The 22,348-nt window shown below is 40.4% G+C and overlaps 1 protein-coding gene across 5 annotated transcripts in view; it reads left to right on the forward strand.

Annotated features, from left to right (window-relative positions):
• Positions 1-17,529, forward strand: part of LOC133635310 (BRISC and BRCA1-A complex member 1-like) — a 107,583-nt gene extending 90,054 nt beyond the window's left edge. For 3 of the 5 annotated variants that reach the window (XM_062028380.1, XM_062028382.1, XM_062028383.1), the window contains 8 exons: positions 2,945-3,378; positions 5,025-5,083; positions 5,156-5,276; positions 5,355-5,433; positions 5,501-5,525; positions 5,602-5,731; positions 8,577-8,663; positions 16,303-17,529. In XM_062028380.1, the coding sequence (XP_061884364.1) occupies positions 2,959-3,378; positions 5,025-5,083; positions 5,156-5,276; positions 5,355-5,433; positions 5,501-5,525; positions 5,602-5,731; positions 8,577-8,663; positions 16,303-16,503 (1,122 nt within the window). In that variant the 5' untranslated portion in view covers positions 2,945-2,958 and the 3' untranslated portion in view covers positions 16,504-17,529. Of the gene's footprint in view, positions 1-1,789; positions 1,911-2,944; positions 3,379-5,024; positions 5,084-5,155; positions 5,277-5,354; positions 5,434-5,500; positions 5,526-5,601; positions 5,732-8,576; positions 8,664-16,302 lie in introns of those variants that run through there. The other 2 variants (XM_062028381.1, XM_062028384.1) reach the window with 2 other exon arrangements.
• The last annotated feature ends 4,819 nt before the right edge of the window (positions 17,530-22,348 follow it).

A 22,348-nucleotide genomic window follows, 5' to 3' on the forward strand; every position in this document is an offset into this window, starting at 1 on the left:
ATGTGTGGCGGGCCGGTAAACAATTAGCTGCGGGCCGCAAATGGCACTTTGGACACCCCTGCTCTAGGCCTACATATGTGTGTATACACATTTCGTTTTCTACCGCTTGTCCCTCTCGGGGCCGCGGGGGCATGGAGCCAATCCCAGCTGCATTCAGGCGGAAGGCAGGGTACACCCTGGACAAGTCGCCACCTCATCGCAGGGCCAACACAGACAGACAACATTCACACTCTAAGACCAATTTAGTGTTGTCAATCAACCTATGAAATACTCCAAAACATACAGTGTTATCAAGGTTTTGGTGTTTGTAGTGATTTTAATATTTAGTAGTACAGTGCAAATATTTACTGCTATCCTTGTAGCTAAAATAACCACAATATTAGAAGTGAAGTGAAGTGTATTATATTTATATAGCGCTTTTCTCTAGTGACTCAAAGCGCTTTACATAGAGAAACACAATATCTAAGTAACATTTAAACCAGTGTGGGTGGCACTGGGAGCAGGTGGGTAAAGTGTCTTGCCCAAGGACACAACGGTAGTGACTAGGATGGCGGAAGCGATATTAGAAAGACCCTCTCAGTGGTGCAGTATGTTGGTAAAAACTACAACAAGAACAGTCATGCTGAATTTAATTGAAATGTGCTTAACCATAGACTGTAATTACTATAATATCAATGTCAATCAATCAATCAATATTTACTTATATAGCCCTAAATCACGAGTGTCTCAAAGGGCTGCACAAGCCACAATGACATCCTCGGCTCAGATCCCACATCAGGGCAAGAAAAAACTCAACCCAATGGGATAACAATGAGAAACCTTTGAGGGGACCGCAGATGTGGGGACCCTCCCCCTGGGCGACCGGTGCAATGGACGTCGAGTGGATCTAGCATAATGTTGTGAGAGTCCAGTCCATAGTGGATCTAACATAATAGTGAGAGTCCAGTCCGTAGTGGGGCCAGCAGGAGATCATCTTGAGCGGAGACAGGTCAGCAGCGCAGAGACGTCCCCAACTGATGCACAGATGAGTGGTGCAGAGCAAAAAAGAAACGGCAGATCAACTGGTCTAAAAGGGGGGTCTATTTAAAGGCTAGAGTATACAAATGAGTTTTAAGATGGGACTTAAAAGCTTCTACTGAGGTAGCATCTCTTAACTGTTACCGGGAGGGCATTCCAGAGTACTGGAGCCCGAATAGAAAACGCTCTATAGCCCGCAGACTTTTTTTGGGCTCTGGGAATCACTAATAAGCCGGAGTTCTTTGAACGCAGATTTCTTGCCAGGACATATGGTACAATACAATCAGCAAGGTAGGATGGAGCTAGACCGTGTAGTATTTTATACGTAAGTAGTTAAACCTTAAAGTCACATCTTAAGTCCACAGGAAGCCAGTGCAGGTGAGCCAGTATAGGCGTAATATGATCAAACTTTCTTGTATATTGCTATGACATTGAAATGACTATTATTTCATTCTCAAACATAACCATATACTGTAATGACTATAATGTCAATGTCATATTACTATGACACTGAAATGACTATTATTTCATTCTCAAACTATGTACTGTAGCGGGAAGAAACACAAAGAAAGCAGTGTAACCTTCGTCTGTTCGCTGAAAAACAATTATTTCTGGCATGGAAATCAAAGCAAACATTAGCTGTTGACATTGAAATGACTATTACATTTCATTTTCAAACACTGTACTGCTGAGGGAAGAAACAGTACATTTTGACCGCCAATAGAGAGAAAAAAGAAACGCATTAAACTACATTACCCACAATGCTTTGTGCAGTGGCTTCATTTCCGGTACGGAAGTCATAACAAAGACTTGCTAGTAGGTAATTTATTTGGCGGCTTTCAATGAGTTTTACCATTTATAAATCCTAAAACCCGCTCATCCATAAAAATCAGGTACGTTTAAGCATTATTTTATTCGAAATAATTATTTGTGTTTTTAAAATGTAAAGCCAGTTTGGCTAATGCTAACTGCTAAGTTTGCTAATCTATTTAAGGCGAGAGTTTCCTTGTGTGCTTTTTCTGTTTTTAAACGGTTCATGTACCAGAGCGGCCTAAAAGTATTTGTATAATGAACGGTATTATTCGGAACAAAGATCTGCTTGTATATGTATTTTGGTTAAAATAATTAAGCAAACATTAGAAACAGCTGTGTAGTTTCACGCAACTCCAACAGCAATGCTAATCACATTGACATGCATGCTAAACATAATGAACACCTCTCTGACACTGTCATTCATAATCGAGCGTTGTATCTTTGTAAACGTAGATTAAATGAAATACAAATCTCTGCTTGATTTCATTAGTTTATGTCCTCTGAGTTGTATCAGTCAGTCATTCCATCAAACTTTATTTGTAAAATATTTTACGTCAGCTATAGCTGGACCAACGCGCATAAATACAGGGCATAAAACAATAGCAGAATAAATATAATGAAACATAGAATATATTATCAAGTACAAGTTCATAAAAGTGTCACCGTAAGCACAATAAATGGGTCTTAAATTTTGTCTTAATGAAAAGTACATCTGTTATGATCCATATTTCGGCTGGACAAAAAAGACAATAGCACATAACATATAATAAAACAATAGAAAATTAAGTAGAAGTTCATTAACGTGTCTTAAGTACCAAATGCAGCTTGGAATACATGAGTCTTAAATGTAGTCTGAAAGAAATGTTACATTTGTGATGGTCCATATTTTGACTGGTAAAGTACTCCAAAGTTTGGGACCAGCTACGGAGTAAAACAGCCTTTTTAAAACAATCAATAAAAATGTCAAATCAACTCTAAAACAGACTGAAAGCCAGTGCAGAACTGGAGTGATGTGGCTTTGTCGTCAAGTGTCAAAGCAAAAAGGGATCAGAAATTCCCCCTGTATGATGGAAGTATTCGCCCATCTAAAGTTATTTCCCATTCATTCTCTCAGCTGCCTGTGTATCCATGGAGACCCCTGAGCCTGGCCCAGCCGATGGAGAGGAGCGCTCGGTGGAGCTGCGACCACGAACCCGCTCCAACCCTGAAGGTGCCGAGGACCGTCGTAGCAGCACCGGTAGTCTTGGAGGTGGAGGCAACCCCAACCTATCACAGCCAGCTGTCGGCAGCCGCGTCGAGGGCGAAGGCGAGGCCTCGACCAGCGACAGTCCTTCGACTTCCACCACGACCAGCATCTCCACAGCTGTGGCTCAGACTGTGACCCCTGTGGCTGCTACTGCTGCTGTTACACCAATGCAGCTTGCTGCTGCTGCTGCCGCCAAGGAGCGTCCCAAGCCCACACAACAGCTGCCTCCACTGTCAACCCCTCTACCTCCACCAGCAGAGTACCAGATACGAGTTCCTCGGGTCAACTGTCCAGAGAAAGTGGTAGGCTCAGTGTTATTTCACATACCAACTTCATTTTATGATGGTCAGTAGTTAATGTATTCCACAACACAGCAGCAACAGAATCAGTGTTGTAATACTGTCCGCATTAATAGCAGTATGGGAAGTATAACCGCATCGGAGCAGTAAAACCAAGATTAAAAAGCACATGCTGAGTGCTTCTGGATGCTGACCTCATGATACTATGCAGCTACTTGTGGATACCATCTTTTTTTGTCCTTTCAGTAAGTCTTTGCTGTATTTTGGCCATAAATGTTGTGTTACTCCATTACACAGGTGTTTTTTCTTCATGTTCAATTTTAACTTTTCAATGTCCAATTCAGGTGTATGATAGATATACTGTCAGTTATTCCACAGTTCTTCAAAGCCGAACAGGACATTCATTTTTCAGAGAGCTTAAAAAATTTAGGATTATTTTTTTTAATTACTTTTTTTTGCTCAAATTGCTCAAATCAACCTCAGCCCTAAACAAAAATACCAATCATGTCATGTTTATTTATTTTTTTTAAAAATTTAATCCTTTGAAGGCCTTTTGATCAAATGATATCATATTATTCAATTACAGCTGTTGATTGGTTCTGGACACAACCATGACAAATGAAATAAGTTAATAATCATTCATTATAAATTTAATATTTTTATTGCTAGGGCATGAAAAACCTGTTCGTGACCTTCCAAATAAGTTTTTTTTTAAACATTATGAGAGCCATCTAGACATGAAATAACACCCTTTACAATGGGTACACAAACAATCGATTCACATCCTAATCGCGATTCTTATTCATTTCCATTCTAAATTGATTAACATCGATTACATTTTTATGCAACTATAATGAGCTTTTTCAACCTGTAACCTGTTTTGAAAAGGTTTCATTATACTGTAATTAATATACCAAATAATACATTGCAAGAATTGGTTTAAATCAAAATCGTGTTGAATCGAGTGTCGAATCGTCACAACCGGAATCAGAGTCCGATTGAATTGTTCGGTGCCCAAAGATTTGACCCTTTATTCACATTTACTTTTTTAATCCAAATATAGTAATGCTGCTGAGGCTGAGCCAATCAGTGGCCACAGTACTGAACAGCTCGCTCTGATTGGTTTGTTCTCCTCTAGTGGTCAATATTACTGTAGTATTGATATTTTTAGGTAATTTGGCCACTTTTAAGGTTTGATAAGACTTAATTTTGAGCCAAACATTTTTTACAATATGCTTTAAAAATAAATAAATACCCCCAAAAAATCTGCAATGTGGGGAAGTCGCAATATTTAAAGCGCGATGGGACAAGGAATGACTGTAGTATAAATTTGCGTAACAGGAGTTATTTTACTCATTTTAACCCGAGACATCTGGTCAAAATAAAATAAAAAAAGATGACATGTTTGATATTTTTGTTTCGGACTGAAGTTTATTGAAAAAATTTGAGCAAAAAAAACCAAATGTTTTTATGCCTTTCAAAACTCAAGGTCTTTTATGTCCCGTTTGACTTTGAAGAATATTCCAAATTGAATGTTTCCAGAGAGTTAAACATAGATGTGTTAATTGAAGCGTTCGCAGATGCTTAATATCCTAAAGTTTCGGACATTTCAAACCTGACATCCACAACATGTCTGTTCCCTGTAATAGATCATCTGCTTGGACCTTTCAGAGGAGATGTGTTTATCAAAGCTGGAGTCTTTCAATGGGTAAGCTCCTTATATAGCTCATCTTCCTAATTCTAGTGAAAGTGTTATTACAATATGCGTCTTCCTCTCCAGGACTAAAACAAATGCTCTGAACATTTCCCAGAAGATGATTGAGATGTTTGTGAGAACTAAGCACAAGATTGACAAGAGACACGAGTTTGCTCTGGTGGTGGTCAATGACGACGCTCTGTGGGTAAGTGACGGACACCTTGGAGCAACAGTATTTATGTAATTTGTCTTCACGGAATGTTCTACTCTACATTTGTTTAAGCTGTCAGGCTTCACTTCTGACCCCCGCGAGCTGTGCAGCTGTCTATACGACCTGGAGACCAACGTGTGCGAGACTTTCAGTATCCTTTCATTCAAAGTCCATTCTTACTTGTAAAATGTTGTTTTTTAGCCTTAACTGTCTTGCAGGTCTGGAAGATCTTCTCAATGTTATGTATGTACTCTGACCACCACTGCTTTGCCTAAGGTGTTCTATATGAAGGTGATTAAGTAAGATGTCTGTTTTACAGTCGTCAGAAGATTGAGCTGCCATCGATGGAGAACATCCAGACCGTTCCGCCTCCTTACGTGGTGCGGACTGTGCTCATCTACAGCCGCCATGCTGGGCAGCTACAACTCAACCCCTCTGAGGGCGTCAGTGTAAGTTCTACTGACCTGCTCTTTGGTTTTAGATGGCTGTCAGTGCGCTTTTTTTTTTGTAGAAATAGCATATGAAAAAACTGGAAAAAATTCAGCAAAAAGTTACATTATTGCACACACCGTAGGTCTCAGTTTTAAGACCAGTTGAATTGCAAGAATTTACATTTTACACTGTTTGATCTTAAGACGCTTGTAGGTAGAGTTTCAAAATACAAAAAGAAGAAATGGGAGTGAGACAAACATTTTAAGTTAGCAATTTAATGAGATTACTCATTATATCACGCTTCACTTAAGGAAGCCCAGTTCTAATTTAGAGAAATTAATGTGATGAAGTATTTCCTCGTCGTGGCCGGGTGACGGTCTAAGCAATGATTCTTGGAGGAACCTCCAGGCTACCGGTGAGTACTGTAATCTAGAGTAGGACATACTCAAGGCTACTGTATTGGGTGAAATGAGTGTAAAGGTGACTTTGTGTGTTATTTCATGTCCAAAGGGCTCTAAATATTTTTAAAAATGTATTGAGAAGTTTAAAAGTTTGTGTATGCTCTAAATATGAAAATATTTGATTTATTAATAATTATCCCACTTGGTGGAAATCCCATACCGCGGTCATGTCTTGTACCAATTAACCGCAGTAAACGAGGGACTGCCTATCCTTACCTATCCTATCTTATTGCAAACAGGCTGTTCATCAGCTGACCAAAAGTTTAAAACCACCGCCTTTTAAAAGCCAAAATGTGAATTCAATGTCATTTTCAATGTCATATATTCACACTATTATACTCTCTTGATGGCATAGGTAAAACAATTCCTCTCTTTGAACAAGGTTGTTAAGTTGCATAAACAAGACTTCTTGTAGTGTACCATTGCAGCTGAGGTCTGACGCAGTAAGAAAGTCATTTTATATTTCTTAAAAAATCCTGAGAGTTATGGAACAAAAAAGTCAAGCGGTGCACCCCAAATAAGTCCACCTGAAGTAAGCCGGAGGATCCGATTGGCTGTTCATTAAGACACAAGGGCTACAGCTATCGATTACTTTAATAATGGAGTAATTTATCAATTACTTCCATAAATCGAGTTATCGCATAAAACACTTAATAGCATCAACGCGTTTTTTAGGGTTAAACACCAAAAAATATTTTCTGCTTGCCATAAATGTAAATGGTTTTTTTCTAATAAATCTACATCATCAACATTGAAAGTGCACTTTTAACATGTGTGCACTAATAAAAATGTAATAAAAAAACAACAACTTTCTGCTATTTGCCGTCACACAAATCATGGCCCACGTATACCACCGCTCTCGTGTGCTCTATTTCAGGAAACTAAGTCCACGTATATAAAGTTCCATGCACTCCATTCAATCCAGATGTTCAGTTTTATTAGTTACAGCACAGGTGTCCAGATCTGCCCAGCCACAGCATTTTACATGGCCCATGAAAGCCTGGAAATAATATGCATCCATAAAGTACTTCATCTTTCTCTAGCTATCTCCATTTCCACAAAAACAATACATGTACTGCATGCAGTTGCATATATTTGAAACTGTATTATCCAAAAATGCAACAAATATCATATATTCACAAAAATATTTTTGCTAAAATAAAAATACATATTTAAATATCTGCTTGATTTATGATTTCGTAGCAAATTATCCATCAAATTATACACTGTTTTTATTTTACAGAACCTGTGATAGTTATTTCTATTTACATTAATGCACTGTGAAAAAAACTGTGAATTTTATGGTAAAAAACTGGCAGCTCAGTCACCCAAATTTTAAAGTAAAAACAGCAACACCGTTCTTCCATTTATATTTCATGGGAACATTTTGGAATCTCAGCTGCCAATTTTATTTTGCCAAATCAACAGATGTAGCTATTGCATAAAGTAGAGGTTCTAAAACCTTTTTCACCAAGTACCACCTCAGAAAACACTTGACTCTCCAATAATGACCGACATTAAAATACAGAAGCGTAGTAGGCCTAAGTACTCATTAAAAACAAGGCAGATATTTTATTTAACAAGGGTATTTAATATTATTGGCCACTGTAACAGTATACACGGTTTGAACAGCAAGACTGTTTAAATATAGGAAAATCAAACATTGTACTTTAATCAAGTTATTCTTTGGCATACCACTAGATGGAGCCTACTTACCACTAGTACCACAGTTTGAAAATCACTGGCATAGGCAATTGTGTATCAATATCATGAGGTGAAACCTTATACATACCGGTATATATTTATATATTATTCACTTTTACAAGCAGCCCTCTGACGGCTGCCATATCTATGACGTGGCCCTTAATGAAAACAAGTTTGACATCCCCGAGTTACACTCTCTAAACAATTAATCGAAGCAACAAAATATAAGTCAAAGCTATTTTATAATCAAATTAATAGTTACTGATTCATATAGTTTATCAGTTAAATGATATATAGTCCTACACCCATTTCTTATTTTTGCATTTTGAAGCTTTACTTAAAACCTTTCTAAATCCAACAGCGCAAAATATAAATTCTTGTCATTTTTCAACAAGTCTTAAAATTTTGATCAAGAGTGAAGGTTTTTTTCTTTCCAAATCCTTTTCACAAAATATATATAGTTTTTTAATAAAAGTAGGCCCCTACATCCTTTTTTATTTCTCAGTATGCAGCCCTCGGTGGATAAAGACACCCCCGCTTTAAGCTAACTTACTAGGAACAACACTTTAGGCAAGAGTACCTTTTTTTGTTGTGTCCTTGTGTAGTTGTTCAAATAGCCTACGGTTAGTGCTGCTGGCATGCTGTAGTCTAACATCTGACGCAATTCAACATGCATCTTTTATTTCTTGGCTTTCAGAAGATGCTCCAGTCTCCCTATTTTTTCTTCGACGTGGTCTACCTACACAATGGGGCAGAAGATCAGGGGGAGGAAACCAGCTGGCGGGTGAGTAGATCTTTTAAGTGCTTTTTTATTTTTATATACATTTTTTTATTCATCATACTAATTCAGATCTGAGAGCGAGACATCAATGCTCTCGGGTATATTGTGATGCATGCATCATATTATCATCTTAAGAGAATGCTGCTCCCTTAAGATGAGGGTGGTGCCTTGTTCAAGGGCATCTCGACAGTAGTTGGGATTGTAAGCAGACTGTACAACAATTAGTTGCAATATCATTTTGTCAGTAATGACACCAAACTGTAGTCCTCACCGAATTCAGTACTTTTATAGGTACCAACTGATGTCTGTTAGGATGCATGCAATTCTGTTGGTTTTCCAAAAGAAATAAACCAAAATAATAAGTGTAATTATAGTTCTAAACCTACTCCATCTCATAAACTTACAATAAAACATACCTTCATTTAATCAAAGTGTAATTTCAGGGGAATTTTGCAGCCGTGTTTGATGCACTGCGCAGTATATATTCATGCAGTGTTTAGTGACCAGCTAGTTGTCTAACACGCTCCCGCCGGCGCAATAAAGGTAAAAAAATACACAGAACTAACAAAAAAAAAAGGATTACCCCCATTATGACTTTTGAGTGAAGCATGTCAACTGTGGTGGCTGCCTCCAATGTGTTGTTTGTAATCACTGCGCTATGTCTGTGCTTTTACTCGTTTTTTAAAATATTTTTCATAGGTTTTGCTGTCTGCATGGCTTTCTGATTTTATTATCACCATACTTGAATACTGAACTAATAATTCTGCTTTTTACTGCAATATGTATTAGTTTACTTTGGATTCTTGGCAACACGTGCAAAAAAAGGTTCAATTTTAAATCAATGTTTTGTAAGGCAAAGTGTATTAATTTACTGTTACTGAGAGTCAGATATACTATGTTTCCCATGTGTATGTATACATGCTCACCTTGCACAAAGATACTGTTCATTCATTCATGGCATCCAGCCCTCCCAACTAAACTTTATTTTGCATAATTTTCTTCGATGTGATGCAAATACTTCCCGCATTTTTGGCGAGTGGAGCGCCCCCATGCTGCACAACAGTGCATGTTTACATGTCAAACATTATTCAATTAAAAGAAATGTCTGAGTAAGTGTGCGGTATCGCTTAGCAATGGCTCCAAACTGGTGTGGAACATGTTGCCCTGTAGTCACGTGAGGGGCTTTTGACCAATCAGGAGATCATCTGAAACCGAGTTGTCCATACTCTGTCTTAGTCTATACATTACTGCCATCTAACGTGTTGGAATTGCAACTGCATGCACATGTATACTCTACTATACATTACAGTACAACAGTTACAAAAGTGTCAGAACACAAGATAACTGGACATAGTACATCTCAGTGTTAAATGTTCCATAAAAAGTGAGATTTTTTGAAACAATTAACATTTATTAACATATTTGAACACACACAAAATTTGTGAAAATTAGTACCAAAGAGTACCAATTCCTGGTACCTAGGAACCTATTCCTAAGTACCGGGAATTGGTACTCTAGTGATTCAATTGTGAGAGGTACCCATCCTTACTCAGGTTGCATAATACGAACAGTACATAATTTAAAGACAATAAAAAACTAATATGGTCATAATTAAATGTATTGTTGGGATTAGAAGTGCGATACATTGTGGTTATCTAAGGGTTAGGGCTGAACGATTATGGCAAAAATAATAATGATTTTGATTGGTATTGAAATCACGATTAATAACACAATTATTCATTAATTTGAAAACATTAGTATTTATTGTACCTCCAATTCTCAACTTTAAATATAATCTAAAATAACAACTGGATATAAATTAGTAACAAATAAACAAAAAGGTAAATCATAATTATAGGAACAACAATAAATAAAAATAATTGCAATATGAAAAAACAAATTTAGAAACAATCAGTTTTTCCATTTAAATTTTTTGGAATCCTGTTTTTTTTACCTTTTATGCTTATTTTACTACCACAGAGTGTGCTTTTTGTGTCATAGATACAATTTTATAAAAATCAATCATTTAGTGAAAATGTATTTATGCAGCCCTTAAAGGCCTACTGAAACCCACTACTACCGACCACGCAGTCTGATAGTTTATATATCAATGATGAAATCTTAACATTATAACACATGCCAATACGGCCGGGTTAACTTATAAAGTGACATTTTAAATTTGCCGCTAAACTTCCGGTTCGAAACGCCTCTGAGGGTGACGTATGCGCGTGACGTATGCCTTCCACATTGAATCCAATACGAAAAAGCTCTGTTTTCATTTCATAATTCCACAGTATTCTGGACATCTGTGTTCGTGAATCTGTTGCAATTATGTTCATTGCATTATGGAGAAAGAAGCTGAGCAAGTAAAGAAGAAAGTTGTCGGTGCGAAACGGACGTATTTTTCGAACGAAGTCAGCAACAACAGTACACAGCCGGCGCGTCTTTGTTTACATTCCCGAAAGATGCAGTCAAGATGGAAGAACTCGGATAACAGAGACTCTAACCAGGAGGACTTTTGACTTCGATACACAGACGCCTGTAGAGAACTGGGACAACACAGACTCTTACCAGGATTACTTTGATTTGGATGACAAAGACGCAGACGTGCTACCGTGAGTATGCAGCTTTGGCTTCTAAACATTTGATAGCTTGACCGTATGTGCGCGTCACGTACGTAACTTTAAAAAAATATATAAGCTTTATGAACATTGGGTTAGGTGAACTGTCTTTTGGGCTGAGTGATTGTGTGTGTTGATCAGGTGTTTGAATTGTATTGGCGTGTTCTATGGAGCTAGGAGCTAGCAGAGGAGCTAGGAGCTAGCATAACAAACACGTAGGTGTTTTTATGCAGGATTAATTTGTGGCATATTAAATATAAGCCTGGTTGTGTTGTGGCTAATAGAGTATAAATATGTCTTGTGTTTATATACTGTTGTAGTCATTCCCAGCTGAATATCAGGTACCGTGAGTATGCAGCCTTGGCTGCTAAACATTTGATAGCTTGACCGTATGTGCGCGTCACGTATGTAACTTTTTAAAAATATATAAGCTTTATGAACCTTGGGTTAGGTGAACGGTCTTTTGGGCTGAGTGATTGTGTGTGTTGATCAGGTGTTTGAATTGTATTGGCGCGTTCTATGGAGCTAGCAGAGGAGCTAGGAGCTAGCATAACAAACACGTAGATGTTTTTATGCAGGATTAATTTGTGGCATATTAAATATAAGCCTGGTTGTGTTGTGGCTAATAGAGTATATATATGTCTTGTGTTTATTTGCTGTTGTAGTCATTCCCAGCTGAATATCAGGTCACCCCCGGCTCTCACAGCATCTTCCCTATCTGAATAGCTTCAACTCCCCACTAGTCCTTCACTTGCACTTTACTCATCCACAAATCTTTCATCCTCGCTCAAATTAATGGGGAAATTGTCGCTTTCTCGGTCCGAATCTCTCTCACTTCATGCGGCCATCATTGTAAACAATAGGGAACTTTGCGTATATGTTCAATTGACTACGTCACGCTACTTCCGGTAGGGGCAAGCCTTTTTTTATCAGATACCAAAAGTTGCGATCTTTATCGTCGTTGTTCTATACTAAATCCTTTCAGCAAAAATATGGCAATATCGCGAAATGATCAAGTATGACACATAGAATAGATCTGCTATCCCCGTTTAAATAAAAAAAATTCATTTCAGTAGGCCTTTAATCACAATTGTCTCAAAGGTCTTTAGAAACTCACGATGACGTCGCCTGTTCTAAACCTACAAATGTCCGTTTATTAAATGCAAACATCCTCAGATTTAATACAATACATCTTAAGACAATTTTGACCTGTTGTATATGCATCAGTAAGTGGTTTAGGTATATAATGCTTGTGTAAGGTGTTTTTTGAAACCTTCATTTTGTTAAGACAGTCAGACCGGATGTTGCGCACCACGCTATTATTGTGAAGGGAGAAGTGTGCTGTTCTGATCTTCAAGCTGACGACTTGACGCTCACTCATCCATTTCACTGTTACAAGCTCAGGAATTTGCATGCACATCATTTGCATACTCCTTTTTTTTGCAATTTAAATACTTTTACCTCTCTCTGAGCTGCCACCTTACCGTGGTAGAGGAGTTTGCGTGTCCCAATGATCCTAGGAGCTATGTTGTCCGGGGGCTTTCATGCCCCCTGGTAGGGTCTCCCAAGACAAACAGGTCCTAGGTGAGGGATCAGACAGAGCAGCTCGAAGACTTCTATGGGAATGAAACAACAAGGATTCAGATTTCCTTCGCCTGGACGCGGGTCACCGGGGCCCCCTTCTGGAGCCAGGCCCGGAGTTGGGGCACGATGGCGAGCGCCTGGTGGCCGGGCCTGTCCCCATGGGGCCCGGCCGGGCACAGCCCGAAGAGGCAACGTGGGTCCCCCCTCCAATGGGCTCACCACTCATGGGAGGGGCCATAGAGGTCGGGTGCATTGTGAGCTGGGCGGAAGCCGAAGGCAGGGCACTTGGCGGTTCGATCCTCGGCTACATAAGCTAGCTCTTGGGACGTGGAACGTCACCTCGCTGGGGGGGGAAGGAGCCTGAGCTTGTGCGCGAGGTAGAGAAGTTCCGGCTGGATATAGTCGGACTCACCTCGACGCACAGCAAGGGCTCTGGAACCAGTTCTCTCGAGAGGGGCTGGACACTCTTCCACACTGGCGTTGAAAGCAGTGAGAGGCGACGAGCTGGGGTAGCAATTCTTGTTGCCCCCCGGCTCAAAGCCTGCACGTTGGAGTTCAACCCGGTGGACGAGAGGGTAGCCTCCCTCCGCCTTCGGGTGGGGGGACGGGTCCTGACTGTTGTTTGTGCTTACGCACCAAACAGCAGTTCAGAGTACCCACCCTTTCTGGATACACTCGAGGGAGTACTGGAAAGTGCTCCCCCGGGTGATTCCCTTGTCCTACGGGGGGACTTCAACGCTCATGTTGGCAACGACAGTGAAACCTGGAGAGGCGTGATTGGGAAGAATGGCCGCCCGGATCTGAACCCGAGTGGTGTTTTGTTATTGGACTTTTGTGCTCGTCACAGATTGTCCATAACAAACACCATGTTCAAGCAAAAGGGTGTCCATATGTGCACTTGGCACCAGGACACCCTAGGTCGCAGTTCCATGATCGACTTTGTAGTTGTGTCATCGGATTTGCGGCCTCATGTTTTGGACACTCGGGTGAAGAGAGGGGCGGAGCTTTCTACCGATCACCACCTGGTGGTGAGTTGGCTGCGACGGTGGGGGAGGATGCCGGACAGACCTGGCAGGCCCAAACGCATTGTGAGGGTCTGCTGGGAACGTCTGGCAGAGTCTCCTGTCAGAGAGAGTTTCAATTCCCACCTCCGGAAGAACTTTGAACATGTCACGAGGGAGGTGCTGGACATTGAGTCCGAGTGGACCATGTTCCGCACCTCTATTGTCGAGGCGGCTGATTGGAGCTGTGGCCGTAAGGTAGTTGGTGCCTGTCGTGGCAGTAATCCTAGAACCCGTTGGTGGACACCGGCGGTGAGGGATGCCGTCAAACTGAAGGAGGAGTCCTATCGGGTTATTTTGGCTCATAGGACTCCGGAGGCAGCGGACAGGTACCGACAGGCTAAGCGGTGTGCGGCTTCAGCGGTCGCGGAGGCAAAAACTCGGACATGGGAGGAGTTCGGCGAGGCCATGGAAAACGACTTCCGGACGGCTTCGAAGCGATTCTGGACCACCATCCGCCGCCTCAGGAAGGGGAAGCAGTGCACTGTGAACACCGTGTATGGTGCGGATGGTGTTCTTCTGACCTCGACTGCGGATGTTGTGGATCGGTGGAGGGAATACTTCGAAGACATCCTCAATCCCACCGACACGTCTTCCTATGAGGAAGCAGTGCCTGGGGAATCTGTGGTGGGCTCTCCTATTTCTGGGGCTGAGGTTGCTGAGGTAGTTAAAAATCTCCTCGGTGGCAAGGCCACGGGGGTGGATGAGTCCCGCCCGGAGTTCCTTAAGGCTCTGGATGCTGTGGGGCTGTCTTGGTTGACAAGACTCTGCAGCATCGCGTGGACATCGGGGGCGGTACCTCTGGATTGGCAGACCGGGGTGGTGGTTCTTCTTTTTAAGAAGGGGAACCGGAGGGTGTGTTCCAACTATCGTGGGATCACACTCCTCAGCCTTCCCGGTAAGGTCTATTCGGGTGTACTGGAGAGGAGGCTACGCCGGATAGTCGAACCTCGGATTCAGGAGGAACAGTGTGGTTTTCGTCCTGGTCGTGGAACTGTGGACCAGCTCTATACTCTCGGCAGGGTCCTTGAGGGTGCATGGGAGTTTGCCCAACCAGTCTATATGTGCTTTGTGGACTTGGAGAAGGCATTCGACCGTGTCCCTCGGGAGGTCCTGTGGGGAGTGCTCAGAGAGAATGGGGTATCGGACTGTCTGATTGTGGCTGTCCGCTTCCTGTACGATCAGTGTCAGAGCTTGGTCCGCATTGCCGGCAGTAAGTTGGACACGTTTCCAGTGAGGGTTGGACTCCGCCAAGGCTGCCCTTTGTCACCGATTCTGTTCATAACTTTTATGGACAGAATTTCTAGGCGCAGTCAGGGCGTTGAGGGGATCCGGTTTGGTGGCTGCAGCATTAGGTCTCTGCTTTTTGCAGATGATGTGGTCCTGATGGCTTCATCTGGCCAGGATCTTCAGCTCTCACTAGATCGGTTCGCTGCCGAGTGTGAAGCAACTGGGATGAGAATCAGCACCTCCAAGTCCGAGTCCATGGTTCTCGCCCGGAAAAGGGTGGAGTGCCATCTCCGGGTTGGGGAGGAGACCCTGCCCCAAGTGGAGGAGTTCAAGTACCTAGGAGTCTTGTTCACGAGTGAGGGAAAAGTGGATTGTGAGATCGACAGGCGGATCGGTGCGGTATCTTCAGTAATGCGGACGCTGTATCGGTCCGTTGTGGTGAAGAAGGAGCTGGGCCGGAAGGCAAAGCTCTCAATTTACCGGTCGATCTACGTTCCCATCCTCACCTATGGTCATGAGCTTTGGGTTATGACCGAAAGAACAAGATCACGGGTACAGGCGGCCGAAATGAGTTTCCTCCGCCGGGTGGCGGGGCTCTACCTTAGAGATAGGGTGAGAAGCTCTGCCATCCGGGGGGAGCTCAAAGTAAAGCCACTGCTCCTCCACATCGAGAGGAGCCAGATGAGGTGGTTCGGGCATCTGGTCAGGATGCCACCCGAACGCCTCCCTCGGGAGGTGTTTAGGGCACGTCCAACCGATAGGAGGCCACAGGGAAGACCCAGGACACGTTGGGAAGACTATGTCTCCCGGCTGGCCTGGGAACGCCTCGGGATCCCCCGGGAGGAGCTGGACGAAGTGGCTGGGGAGAGGAAAGTCTGGGCTTCCCTGCTTAGGCTGCTGCCCCCGCGACCCGACCTCGGATAAGCGGAAGAAGATGGATGGATGGATGGATAAATACTATTATGATTGTAAGAAACCAAAACTGAAATCCGTTCATCCATCCATTTTCTGCCGCTTGTCCCTTTTTAATCAAGAATAACATTTGATGAATTGTCCAGCACTACTAAGGGTTCATTACCACTTTTTCCTTTTTTTTCCCCATGCTTCCATTCTCCAGCAACTGAACTTAATGTTTTCTATGTCCAGGAGAACTACACGGCTTTCTGCAACCTAGACTCAAAGGGAATGGGTTATCGCTTTGAGGTTTCTCTGAGCGGCCCTGCCATCGAGCTGCACAACTGCATGGCCAAACTTCTGGCTCACCCTCTGCAGAGACCTTTCCAGAGCCACGTGTCCTACAGCCTCTTGGAGGGGGACGAGATGCAGGACGTGGAGGCCACAGTCTAGAACAGGACTTTGTTCTGTGAGGTTCAAACGCACACTGAATATTAATAGACTGGCACAGGGATTGTCCAAAAACACGTACATTTATCTTATCTTGTAGGTTTTACTCATGACTAAAGACTGGCTAATATTTAAAGAATGACAAAAACATCAAGATGAGACCACCTTAGTACACACGTATGCAATATCAATCAACAAAGATGTGAACTGGAGCATAATGTACTGTTGTGTACTTTCTGTGTGGAATATTTTTACGTGGTCATCTGCACCTTTACTAAAAAAGAAATGGTTTGTTTTAGTCATGTTCTACTCCCGCACGAACACATGATTGCAACAAATGGATTTGGCGCAACCTGTTTACCCTCATAAACACATTATAACGGGACTATCTGTGAATGTAGCTTGTCGGTAAAACTCTGTATAGTCGGTTCAAAAACAGTTTTTCAAACTGGACAAAATGAAGTGACAGAAGAAAGTTTATTTTTCTATTTCTGAACATACTTGGTTTTTTTTTCTCACGTTCAACATTCCTGTCTTCGGCCGCGCTTACTCTGCATACCAAATTGGATTTTTTTTCCCTCAAGTGACACAGATCTGATTATTTTTTTGCCAGTCTAAAAGCCCCAAAGTGTTTCAAATCGGATCTTTTTGTATCAGATTCAGGCCACATCAGGATGTAGTCCTGAGTCTGATCTTTTCAAATGTGACTTCGGTCTGAACGCAATGCAACCCTAATGTGATATTTTGTCGGCTTTGGGCGAGCTACGTAACTTGTGTGCGCCAGGAAAGACGCAGTCGCCAGCGGAAGTGAATATTTCATCACAACATCCGGTTTTGGTGAGCAACGTCTATTAAAGACGATTGCATTTTTGGTGCATCACTTGTCAGTAGTGCGCAAATAACAAGCTATATGTAATGCATAAATATATATTTTGACTCCGAAGAAATGGCGATTGTTGAAGAACCGGACTTGACGCTGTACCGCATTTTCTTACATGTGAGTTGAATTATAAAGCTCCTGTAGATTCACGCTGATGTCTGTGTTCCTCTACTTAACAGCTATTAAAAGATTAGAACCCTCCCAAATATATTACACTATATATATCCATTCGTACATCGCTTGAATTTATTTCACATAAATACACTAATTTTTAAAGTGTTGCGACTTTTATTCTATTTCGTAATAGCAGTGACTTCCTCCCGGTCAACTTTCTTTGTTTTCACTTTATCGTAGTGCGCATGCAAGTGAGGTGGAGGCCACATTTGGGCTATACGCGTTTACACTGGAGTCTGATAAAAACATTTTACTTGCAGTGTAAACAGTCAGCTGGAGAAAATCCGATTTAAATTTTTTTTTATTTGGGCCACTTTGGACTGCAGTGTAAACGTAGTCTTTGACAGTGTCTGTTACAAAGTAGATGCACATGCGTCATGGCCAAAATCTCCATCTAGGTGCTAGAGGATGGGGCTATAGTCCCCGCAACTCACCACCACAAATAGATTGCTGTCCTAAAGGAAACAGCGAATACCTTTTTAAAAAAATGTGCCTTTACCAAATAATACTGCTCTGATTTGACATTGCCAGTGATGTATTAATTTAACAATATCTTTATTATTGTAGTTGTGCTGTAGTGTAGAAGTGTATCGTATTATCTTTCTGATCGTTTGGTTAACTTATTGTGTGGCAGCTGTCACTACGATGCAGTACAGCTCAACAGTACACGTCAATGTATGTTTTTTCATTGTTACATTAAATATCTGTCCATGCAGTAAACATACTATCTATTTTTACTTATAAAAATGTTTATTTTATAGACAATAAATTACAAAGACAAAAGTTATTTACTGTTTAACTCCATCCATTTTCTACCACTTGTCCCTTTCGGGGTCGCGGGGGGTGCTGGAGCCTATCCCAGCTGCATTCGGGCAGTAGGCAGGGTACACCCTGGACAGGTCGCCACCTCATCGCAGACTGTTTAACTCATTTGTTTGAAATAGTTGTTTCTGTGCTGTCTGTGCCAGCAGGTGGCAGCATGTCTCCTAGAAATGAGGATGGAAAATACAAAGTAGATTACAGATTTCAAGTGGATTTTACTTATTGTAGAGATACTATTTTTAAACTACTTTTCAAACTTAATGCAACTTTTACACATCAGTGTCCATTTCTTCAGATAATTGGACATAATGATCATTAAAAAGGTTATATTTATTAATGTTCGCTCTTATCTACTTGTGGTGTGAATATTACTTGAGTGCTAAAGACGTGCGTCTCCTGTCACTTATCTAAAGTAGTCTTTTTGTCTTATCCGTCCTACTTCCTGTTTTGGATCTAACAAACGGCAGCCTGATAGTTCCTCACTTTCTGTCACTCACAGGCCTTCATAATTGAGGTTTTTCCCCAGACAGGGCATGTTGTTAGCGAGACAATAGGGAGCAGGAAAGCTTGAGGCCCAAAAGACCTTTCCCCTTTTTCCACCCTCATTGCTGCAGATAACAGCATGATTCTGTACTGCAGGGAGAATTTGTTATTCCTCAAGAATGACAGCTCCCTATTGTTTTCATTCCTTCACTCCTCCACTGCTATGACCCCTTTCCGTGCTGGCTTGGAACAGGATATGCTCTTTTCTTATTTTCTCCCTACAGTCTGGCCGCTGTGCTGAGGAATTCCCTCCCCATCTGATGAAGCTTCAATTATTTTCACCGATATATTTCATGTTTAGTGTTAACTATGTAACAACATTACCAGTTCAACTAACATTTAGGCTGGCCAGCAACTCATGTGCATGAAACACACGAGAACCACTTTACTTATGGATTTGAGGTAGAAATTAGCAGTTCTACTTACTTTTTTGTTTTTTAATTACATCTTACAAACGATTTATCTTGCCTGGGTTAGTTTTTTCCCCAGTACAACCTCACATTTGTATCTGTACAGCTAATTTTCTTAACACATTGTACCTAAAATTACACTGAAACATATCAATCCAGTACACATCTTTTGGGCTTCAGTCTGTCGTGGATTTTTTTCTTAAGCTTATTCTATCTATTTTTTGCCTAAATAATGCATTTTCAAGCATAAACATGGCTAAATAAACGGAAAATATCAAAATTGGCCACTGGAGGAGACCAAACCAATCAGAGCATGTTGTTCAGTATCGTGGCCACTGATTGGCTCAGCCTCAGCCAGCATTACTATATTGGATTAAAGGATTGTAAAGGTGACAATGTGGGTGGTATTTCATGTCTAGATAGCTATCATAATGTAAACAAGGATTTAGAAGCTTGCAAACAGGTTTTTTATTCTCTAGCTATTAAAATTATTAATCTATAGCAGGGGTCACCAACCTTTTTGAACCAAGAGCTACTTCTTGGGTATTGATTAATGCGAAGGGCTACCAGTTTGATACACACTTAAATAAATTGCCAGAAATAGCCAATTTGCTCAATTTACCTTTAACTCTATGTTATTATTAATAATTAATGATATTTACACTTAATTGAACGGTTTAAAAGAGGAGAAAACACGAAAAAAATGACAATTAAATTTTGAAACATAGTTTATCTTCAATTTCGACTCAAAATTCAACCGAAAAAAAGAAGAGAAAAACTAGCTAATTCGAACGTTTTTGTAAAAATTTAAAAAATAATTTATGGAACATCGTTAGTAATTTTTCCTGATTAAGATTAATTTAGAATTTTGATGACATGTTTTAAATAGGTTAAAATCCAATCTGCACTTTGTAAGAATATATAACAAATTGGACCAAGCTATATTTCTAACAAACACAAATCATTATTTCTTCTAGATTTTCCAGAACAAATTTTTTAAAAGGAATTCAAAAGACTTTGAAATAAGATTTCAATTTAATTCTACTGATTTTCTACATTTGGCAGAATATTTTTTTTGAATTTTAATCATAATAAGTTTGAAGAAATATTTCACAAATATTCTTTGTCGAAAAAACAGAAGCTAAAATGAAGAATTAATTAAAATGTATTTATTATTCTTTACAATAAAAAAAATAAATTTACTTGAACATTGATTTAAATTGTCAGGAAAGAAGAGGAAGGAATTTAAAAGGTAAAAAGGTATATGTGTTTAAAAATCCTAAAATCATTTTTAAGGTTGTATTTTTTCTCTAAAATTGTCTTTCTGAAAGTTATAAGAAGCAAAGTAAAAAAATTAATGAAATTATTTAAACAAGTGAAGACCAAGTCTTTAAAATATTTTCTTGGATTTTCAAATTCAATTTGAGTTTTGTCTCTCTTAGAATTAAAATGTCGGGCAAAGCGAGACCAGCTTGCTAGTAAATAAATACAATTTAAAAAATAGAGGCACCTCACTGGTAAGTGCTGCTATTTGAGCTATTTTTAGAACAGGCCAGCGGGCTACTCATCTGGTCCTTACGGGCTACCTGGTGCCCGCAGGCACCACGTTGGTGACCCCTGATCTATAGTTAGTAATTCCTATTTAGCAAACATTTATTTACCACGGCCTGGTGTTAAGAACCCTTCTTACAACTAAGAATGCAAATATAAAACATACTTAAACCCTACAAATTTAGCAAAGTTAGAAGACGTGAAATACTTAAAATTAATATAATGATTTACCTCAGGCAGTTAAATTTTACTAACTACTGTACAAAACAAATATGTTATATTTCATAGAATAAAAAACCCCAGAATGTTTGGAATGACAACAAGCTTTTGTTTCCACCAATAGTAAGGTGTTGTCTTGTTTCATTGCCTTCTTACTTTTGTTTACTTCTGCAACAAAAGCACATGAAAAAGAGAAATAACTTGAGAACACGAAGACAAAAATCACTGTGGATATTATCGCTAACCCGAGTGCAGCTGGGATAGGCTCCAGCTCCCCCACCCGTGACTTCGAGAGGGACAAGCGGTAGAAAATGGATGGATGGTTTTACTTGACCAATTTACACCATTTAAAATCTTGCAAGCACCTTGAAGTCTGCACTTGTAACCTAAGTTGACCTGTGCGGTTGCGTCGTCATGTTGCAATCTAACACGATGCGCCTGCATTTACAGCGTATGCGAGGTTGCGGACAACTTGAAGGGGAACTGCACTTGTTTTGGAATTTTGCCTATCGTTCACAATATAATATTTTTTTTGCATTCTGACATGTAAAAATTGGCTCATTCTAGGTAGCTAGCAATGGGAGCAATCAATACTACCTCTTAATCACTTTAAAAATGCATTCAAAAACCGGCAAAAATACTTCATTTACGTTCCGTAACCTGTATAATAACCAAGCTGTGGCAACATTGTTTTTGTAAGAGGAAACAATGAAAAACTATTTTTGTAGCGTAGTAAAACATCGGCATGCTTCGGTATTAGCTGTATAAGCAAACTACGGCAAGATATAAGCTAGCTTCTACATTCAGCACGAAACACATTTGAGTTTGTAATGCACAACACAATGCAATAAGACACCAATCTTACTGACTGAAAAGCATGAACAATCATATTACATTATCTGTAAAGTATTTCATGTTTTGTTTGTACACAGCTAGCCAGACAGCGTATGTAGTTGTAATAACTTGCATGAGGTGCTGCATGTATCATGATCGATATTTAAGTGTGACTCACTCATATTTCATAGACAGTTTTTCCGGCGTTTTTGGGTAAACACGCCATTTATGTCACAATGTCATGGCTTCAAATTTCACATGTTGCAGCTTCGAGTGACTTTCACCTCAATCTCTTGGCTTCCGTCTGCTCCTATGTTTCACTCTTCCTTCGTGCTGCCTTCTATAAGCAGTAGTTCATCCTCAGTATATTTAGCTTCAAAAAGATAAGGTAGTGAATCGTCATTTGTCCAAAAAT

The sequence above is a fragment of the Entelurus aequoreus genome, linkage group LG19, assembly GCF_033978785.1.
Source record: "Entelurus aequoreus isolate RoL-2023_Sb linkage group LG19, RoL_Eaeq_v1.1, whole genome shotgun sequence".
NCBI classification, from domain to species: Eukaryota; Metazoa; Chordata; class Actinopteri; order Syngnathiformes; family Syngnathidae; genus Entelurus; species Entelurus aequoreus.